The sequence below is a fragment of the Macrobrachium rosenbergii genome, chromosome 53 (genome assembly GCF_040412425.1).
Source record: "Macrobrachium rosenbergii isolate ZJJX-2024 chromosome 53, ASM4041242v1, whole genome shotgun sequence".
Taxonomy (NCBI): domain Eukaryota; kingdom Metazoa; phylum Arthropoda; class Malacostraca; order Decapoda; family Palaemonidae; genus Macrobrachium; species Macrobrachium rosenbergii.
In genome coordinates this window covers 8,552,824-8,561,646 of record NC_089793.1, presented here as the reverse complement: position 1 = coordinate 8,561,646, position 8,823 = coordinate 8,552,824, and the positions used below count along the sequence as shown (strand labels likewise).

General features: G+C 34.7%; 1 protein-coding gene across 1 annotated transcript in view; it reads right to left on the bottom strand.

Annotated features, from left to right (window-relative positions):
* Nucleotides 1-3,267: 3,267 nt before the first annotated feature.
* Nucleotides 3,268-8,823, bottom strand: part of unc-119 (unc-119 lipid binding chaperone) — a 133,981-nt gene continuing 128,425 nt past the window's right edge. The window contains exons 5-6 of the mRNA XM_067096608.1: nucleotides 7,659-7,831; nucleotides 3,268-7,394 (exon numbers count right to left, since the gene is read on the bottom strand). Coding sequence (XP_066952709.1) covers nucleotides 7,264-7,394; nucleotides 7,659-7,831 — 304 coding nt within the window. The 3' untranslated portion in view covers nucleotides 3,268-7,263. The remainder of the gene's footprint in view (nucleotides 7,395-7,658; nucleotides 7,832-8,823) is intronic.

Genomic DNA, 8,823 nt, shown 5'->3' with positions numbered 1-8,823 from the left:
TCACTGCTGTTCCTGACAACCATTTTCCACATTCAAGTGAAGCTCCAGATGCTTGACTCTTCCCCACTAGAATTATTTTAATTATGAAATTTTTGTGGATGCTACCAGTGGCAAACCTGCTAATATGTTTCTAGTGCAAGGAAAACTCAGTCTCAGTACTGTATTCTTCGGGATGTACGTGAACAGATTCTAAAAAATGTATTCTAGCTCTAATCTTTCTTCCTGAATTTTGGTATGCCTTTCTATAGACATGAGGTGTGTATTCTATCTACACTTCCATTTATAATCATCTCGACTGGTAACCACTTCAAGAAGCCTTTCTCATGCTGTTGAAAATACTGTTCACCAGCTTTACCTTGAAGGTTAAGTACTACTCACTAGAATAGCAGTTTATACCTTTGATAACACAAATATTCACTAGTAGGCAGTAACATCTTCAAACACTGAAGCCTTCAAAACAACCTGGTCAACACTAGAACAGGCTCTTGCTATAAGGGGGCTTCGTAATGTGATAAGCGTAGGATGTCGTACATGACCTTCCAACTTCATGCTACCAACAGTTGCTATCCTACATAGCTGTGAACAAATGTTAATTAGTAGATCTGCAAGCTGTGCCCTTCATACTCCATGTTCATTCGGTTCCAGATATGTAGATTAAACTTCAACCAATCGTCAGTTGTAATATTTTTGATTAGTAAATGATGATAGTACTCCTTGACCCAGGGTATCCCATATTCAGTTAAAAGGGTCAGTGGTATTCGGAGTTTGCAACTGGTTACACCAACAATCTCGCATAAAGAGGTCAGGTGCTATAAACAGGATCAAGATATCTTGAAATTCATTTGGAAATTAACATACGCTTTGATCTAAATAGTATACACCATCTGCCACTCCCAGTGTTTTTCTTAGAAAGGTGCCTACCTCACAAAGGTACATATCCCTTGTTCTACTGCACTTACCATGTATCTGGGTTATGTTTCAGCATGTTGCTCTCTCAAACAGTACAGAATGTTCCTGTTTTCTTATTCTTGAGGCTTATGTAATTACCTATTCCAGTCTGAAGTCACCTCAGCTGGATCATTCATGTTGATTTTTCCACTCATGGCATGCATGGAGGGCTCCTCGTTATCAGATGTACTGCTCTTGGATTAACTTTCACTTGAAAGTCATGCTGTTCTTAGTTGTCTATGGATGATGGATCCTGAACCTATTTTCACCAGTTAGTCTTGAACTTGGCCTTGTCCTTCCTGAGGAAGTTATATACATAAGAGCTAGGAACCTCCACTAAAATAATTACCTATAACAAGCCACATTTCAAAAGTTTATTTTCCCTAAACACTAACAAATACTTTAAACCATCTTACAAACTTAAATTTCAGTGCCATTCAGTTTCTCATTAAAACTACTGGAACCAGAATATTCTCCATCTATTAGGATGGAATGCTAACAAGGCAAAAATTAGAAGCAGCAAAACTATCTTCACGTCTGACAATAAGCAAACTGTTAACCAAGCACTGTACTCTCCTGATATTCAAAATACACAAATGGCTAACAGGAACAAAAAATGCATAGATACTTAGTGTCACTAACATTTGAAAAACGGTGTTGGCCTTGCTAGTTATGAAACTCTAAAATAGTGGTCTCTTGACCACTAAACAGACAACTGGTTGATTATAGAGATAAAGTAATCCCCAACAGCAAAGACTGAAAGCACTATCTTTATTTTAGAGATGAAATCCTCCAACACTCAGTCAGCAAACTGAGATGAAAATGACACGAGTAAAACAGTGTTTCAGCACTGCTATTATTATTTGACAGATGAACAATGCACCCTAATAGAAAACATTTAAAATTACCGGTTGGCCCTAACTGGCATATATGTCAATCATAGAGGATGACCTTTTCACAAAGAAAACATGATCTAAATCCATCCGAAGGGATGAGAAGAGCAAAACTGATTTTGCATGTGCAAAGCTCTTAGTTGAAGAAGTCCATAAAATTTAACTGGTAAATTACAAGATCAAGATATGAGATTTTCTTTGGGTAGTGAAAACTTCTATCTTCAAAATATAAATTGCAGCAGTTCCTGATTTTTAAAATGTATAAATGCTAGGAACGACTTGGTAAACTTGGCTTCTTGACTTGATGATAAAACATGAAAGGTTACTCAAATTGAGCAGGAAAGTATTCTGACAAAGAATGGGACATAGAAGTCGATTATCATTTGCCTTCAAAACCATGATCTAGGGACCAAAGTAACAGTCCCTACCTGTTGCCATCCCCTTGGAAAATTGAGGATAGTTTACCTGACATGCTAGTGGCAAAATCCAATATTTCCACAGATGGTAGGAGAGAATAAATGGGAGAGGCAAAGTAAAGTGAGAGGTGAGAGAAAGGTTAGAGGAATTAAGAGATCTATTTTGTAACAGAAGGAATGGGCAAGTGAAAAATAAAAAAGATTAAAATGATAGCAGTATGCTAAATGAAGTCTGTGCAAGTCTTCAACAACAGACATGGCAAAAAGTTAAGTATCTGGCAGCTAGAGGAGAAATGAGTAGGTAGAATTAGGTGTGCTACAGCAAAACCAAAATTAACCCAGGTATAAGTCACTGGGAACTTAGGTTCTAAAAATATATAATGTACTAGTAAGTAGAAATAAACTCTTCCGCCAGGGAACACAATCTCAATGGCAGACTCATAGCACTGAGGCTGTACCGCAGCATAAGTTTTGAGTACACTTTTTCTGTGGTCATCCACCCAGCATAGAGGCCACTAAATGTAGTACAGGTACCTCAGATAACAAAGCTCTCAGAAGTACAGAACTGTAGTTGCAGGACTCGAAGCAATACATGGGTGAACTCCCACCTACCAAATAAAATCTTATCTAAGACTATATCCAATTAAATATCTTCTTATGAAAAGAATTAATTACTTACTTGAGGAGAAGCTTTAAAATTACCATGACTAGAACAGTTTTTCTTGGGATTTTGTCATTTTCCAGCTTTCAGGCCCCATTATGAAGATGCAGTGCTTGTTACAGTACAAGCTAGGCTTCAGAACACCATGGTGCTGTTCTCACTACATCTAATGATATCTTGAAAATGTTTCATAATCTGGAAGTGTTGATGCAAATATCCAACTTCATAAGTATAAAACAATAATTATAGAACCCAATACTAATTTTATGATTGCAAGTATAGTTTTCCACAATGTACATAAAATTTAACTGTATTGAATAATGATAAAAAGATGGCAAAAGAACACAACTCATGATGAATAAATATATTTCACAATACATTGCATGTGAATATTGCAAATCAAAATAAAACACCCAGTGAATCTCTTCACATACAAAATCATCTAATACTAATTAATATGCATTTGCTCTTGTTAGTGCATCACTAGAAGTTCCTAATGTTGTGTCACTGTAATGCAAATTAAATAACAAATATAATGAGCAAGTGGAAAACATGACACCTACTAAGGTGATAATTCCTGCAAAATTGTATTATCTTTGTTCAACAATGAGTTTCTTTACCAAAGGTCAGTTTCTACTGGGACGCAAGTGAGAGGGAACAGAAATATACCCATTTTCACATAATAAAAATATTAACATAATGTAAAACTTTCACTATACATGTAGTTTTACTTGGTGAAATAGCAAGGTTAACTTATATCACCTGATAAGTCACATAAGCACCTCTGACTGGGAACACAATTTTACATATTGTCAAAAACCTGGTGTCCTACAGTTAAAAAGTTTTGGTCATGAAGGTGACGATCAGTCAAAAAACTTGAGAGAATAGCTGGATAGTTTTATGCATGGTCATGTCATAAAGTCTTAATGCGGCAATTGCCTGCAGCCTATACCAATCAGTCATACTATTAATGCTCAACAATTACTACCATTATAGAAAGGATGCCTGAACACTAGACAAATTTTCTAGAAACACAAAAAATTAATACCCTATGTTCAGTGTAGAGTTATTTGCAACCATAAACAGTTCATGTGTGTGTTCTTAATGGAAAAAGTTTTTATATCATTGCATCACTAGATGAAAAACATGACAGAGAAGGATAACCTGCCTTCATGTAGTACTTATGTTGTAATAAAGAACTCTACATGTGAAGAAAGTATGCAAACACAGCCATATTCCTTTATCACAAGCATTGGTATAGATAAAAACACAGCATTTCAGACACTGTAAAAACAATAACAGGTTTTAATATCTATATTTATGCAATTCATGGTATGTTTGCTAGAATCTGCAAAGTTATCTTGTTTCTAGTTTGTCTGTTATAATACATTTCTTCCATTTCACTAGGTCACTCATAAAAAAATTGTATCACTATCAAAATATATGACAAAGCTGACTTTTATAATATACTGTATTGAAATTCACTTCTTATACAAAGTAACAAACGTTAGTCTTAGTAATCCTTACATAGTGTCTGACTCATCTGTCACAAAAGTCAAATAGCTTTCATACTAAGCTTTCATTAACATTAGACTATTAGGTATTTATCAACTACCAGAACACTGGCATATTAGACGTCCATCACAATGACATCTTTCAAATGTGAACTCTATACATTTCAGTATTTTTTTTGTGTATTCCTTAGAATATATATACCAGTTGGATCATCTTATGCCCCTTTACTTGAAGGTACCTGTACTACCAAAAGGGGATATGCCTTTCCATTTGGCTTTTGTGGAATGTTTGCAATAACTAAGAATGAGTCTGTTGTAATATCACATACCATTAGCTTCTTTGTCAGCAACACTGACTTCAGTTTTACTTGTTTTGACATTTTTATTAACATAAGAATTTGGAGCAAAACTTACAATGTACTGTACAGTACTTAGCTTTTACTTTAAAAATTATAGAAATGGTTTGTCACTAATTAGACACCAACCGCATGAACAGCAATTGTAAGTAAAGAAAAAACAGGAAACATGTCAGAACATATTTATAACCATGAGCATGTCATCACATGGAGAAATTCTGGACTTTTTTCATTTTGGTGCTTGTATTAGTGTTGTAAAAGAGGCTACCAATGGAGCAATCCAGAAGCTGTTAAATGGAATTAAGAAACAAATTCAATGCATCTTTGATTTCATTTGGTAGCAAAATAAATTGTTAGGCTAAACAATTCACAGTTGATCACACTGAAACACTACATGGACTGAATACACACTTTAACAGCAGGAGAGGGATAATATTTTTGTAGCTTTCTTACTTCTGAGCTCATGATTATAAAGCCTGGAATATAATGTCACATAATACTGTACTACTTAATAGTTACAAATATCGCTGAATCTTTTTGTTAAGTACTATAAAAAACGTTATAGTACAGTATCAGTTTTGAGATCTTTGTCCTCACAGTCTACATACATATACTGCAAAATCATCATCAACCCTAAATGCATCAAGCACCTTATTCAACTTGGAACATATCCAAAACAGTATCTGTGCTTTCTAACCAAGTACTTAATTAACAAGATCAATGCTTGCTTACATACAAAAGCTGTACTGATACATTCAGTTTGTACTGAAAACAAGGAATTGTAATAAGCATAAAAATTGTACAGGAAAATATAAAGGACAATATAAAGTATTTTCATCAAGTACTTTGTAACAGCAATCCGTATGCACAAACATATTCCAATGGAATATTGGGTGGGTGAGATTTATAATTACAGCAATCTAAAACAATAATTTTATCACACATATATTATGATTAACAACTGAGAGGCAAAATTCTAAGATTAAATTTTTAAAAATCTGTGCATTCACCTCATAAGGTACCTATGCCTCATTAACTTAAATGCTCAAGTCACTGCGCATGAGCAAATTTGTTAGTATTTTCAAGTCTGTAGAATAAAATATTTGTATAACTATTGCTATGTACTTAAAACCAATGGACCTAATGTGATAACTGTAATCAAAGATACCTGGATGGACAGAGGGTAAGTAAACTGACAGGAATTGACTTTCCTGAATTATTTGTCGTCGATGTTAACTCAGTTATCCATTTACACGTAACCGTACTAACGATGAGAAAAAGTTTAAGAAACACAGACACAATAGCAACAACAAGAAAATTATCTCAGATCTTTTCATAGCACAATACAAAACTACATATGAGCAATGTATGTTTTATTTTATAAAGGCAATATGCGGTCGGAAGGAGTGTACTGCCAAGGTCGGTCTGCAAAGATTTGTATGTTATCTTTTTAAGGAACAATAATGGGTATATTTGATTATGAAAATAAAGAGTGGGCATCCAATGCCAGAATGCAAGCATTCTATTAAATGTCCTTGCTAATTTGCATACTTTTGTAACAAAGAGGAGGAGTTCTGTGGTTGGGGATATTGCTCTGGTGTTTTGAGTAAACATTTGTAAATTTAAGTTTATGGACCAACAACACAAAATATGAGAAAATAGATTTTGTGCACTCGTAAGTACATTTATCATAGTATTTCTGCTAAACAGTATATTGACTTTTGTCTGTGTACCACAGTGAAGAATTAGCAAATTCTCTGCAGTGTTTCATTGGGGAAAATGTGTCTTAGGGTTAAATTAACTGCATCTACAAAAACTCACTAAACAGTCTGCCTTACACTGATAGCAGCGGCTAATCATAAGGGAATGGTGCAGTACTGAATACTGATTTGTTACATACAAATATGTCCTAGGCCTAATGTACAGTTACCTGATTTCTTTCTTAGTGTTTTAGCAGGACTGATTTACATAGGAAAACTTAGAAAAATTAGATGTGAATTATGCTGATATTTTAAATTAAATTAAAATTTCTATTAAAGTAAGTAAGCAGTTACATAAAATTGAGGAAAAATATACAGGTCTGTAAAATTTGTGTGAATAACACCTTGACAGAAGTTTCAATGTTGAAATAAAATAAGTTTATGAAGGTCAGAGTTCCAATCACTCACAATGATAACACTGTTAACAGTAACCTGAAAGTTCCTTGAAACAGAGATATAGACTGAAAACCTGAAAGTTCCTTGAAACAGAGAGAAAGACTGAAAACCTGAAAGTTCCTTGAAACAGAGAAAAAGACTGAAAAAGCTGATTAAGTCAAAACGAGAAAGAAAGGCGTCAAGGATGAAACTCATTTGTGTGGAAAAATGTTTGAAGGGTAGAGTGATGGTGCAGTAAATCGTCTTACTGTTGAGGCTTTCTGGCTGAAGGTCATGATTCAGTTCTAGTACTCAAAATTCACTACCGAAAAAGCCTTTGCTACTGAGAAGGTGGTTGTTGTAAACCTCCGTTGTATGCATAATCCGCTTTATTATGCATGATCAGCTTGTCATCAACAAAGTAAAAACTGTCGCTGCGCGTGTCAAATGGATGCTTTATCATTTCCTCAGCTGGAAAAGAAAGAAAACCTGTTAAAATCAACTTGACAATGATGAATTTAATCCTAATCACTTTTTAACAATAACTCTTTCTGAAGCTCTGAAGCAAATACAAAACGTACTTGAACCTAACCAATCTTAGCACTAGGAATTTAACTGTCAGCACATTACAGTACATTTAAATTTATCGGTGCATGGATCTGTGAAAATTATAATTACAAGGTTTGGAAACAATCTTCTTGGAAGTGTGGTGTCAAAGATTACAGAGGAACTCACCTAAATCAGGGTGTAGGGTAGGGAATTCATAAATATGTTCGCAAGTGTTCTTAGAATTTGGTATACAGAAACCAAACTCGAAATCGAAAGTCTTGAGCAATTTGTCTCGGAAGAAATGGCGCTCGATCATACGAAACTTGTTCACTGGCCGATTGCCTACGGTAAACTCCACCCTGCAAAATATGACGATATTAAATGCTATTCTATTACACTATAAGCTAAACATACGATACACTAATGCTTATGATATGTATCAGTCAAAACTAAATTTCCATGACATGAAGTTTTTAACTTTCAATATCTTCAACAACTTTAAGAAAAAGGAAATCTACGAAAAAAAAACTTTGGAGCAATTGAGAAGTGTGATACTTGTGACATGGTGAAAGAATATTTATGAGTGTTAAATATCTACATCTCTTCAAACTATGACTACCAGCTGTATCAAATGAAAATTACTGTTATTTATGTACGAATAACTATACACGTATAAGTTAGGTAAACTGTGCGGATATCACGCTGTCCAAGATGATTTGAATTTCAAATTCAAACAGGCCAAGGACATAGATTAGACTTTCATGAAGCCCTTCTCTTCAAGATCCTGAAAACGCAGGTCAGCTGCGTGACCCCTTCATCGCATATTCTGCTTTAATTAAACGTTAAACTCCCAATTATACCATCAGGTAAAATCTAACTCCGCAGGGAAAGAGCCTAACGAAGTTAACGAATCCTGGCTAGCTTCAAACTCCAGAGGTCGACTTTTGAAATTTCTTGGTCTTAATAGTAGCTCTTTTTTTTTTTGTTGGCGGGCCGGGGGCTCGTTTTGAATCTCGCTGAACAATATCCTAATTGTGGTTTATGTGTTCTTTATGCTCTCATTAAACCACTGGCCATATTTTTCACAGCCTGATGTCTACGAAGCCATTCATCCAACTCACAATGTACTCAATTTTAAATTGCGTCCTGACATTAAATTCGACTCATGCTGTTCTATAATCAATATTTCTTGCATCTATTTGCTTTCGTTATCACACAAATCTCTGGTAAATTTGAATCTCATACTTCTTGGCCCGATTCCAATACGTCACCTCTTATATCGTTCTTTTCCTTACACCATATTTCTTCTTGAAATACTCTCTTTGCTATGCTCCTTCCTTGTTAATGTCTT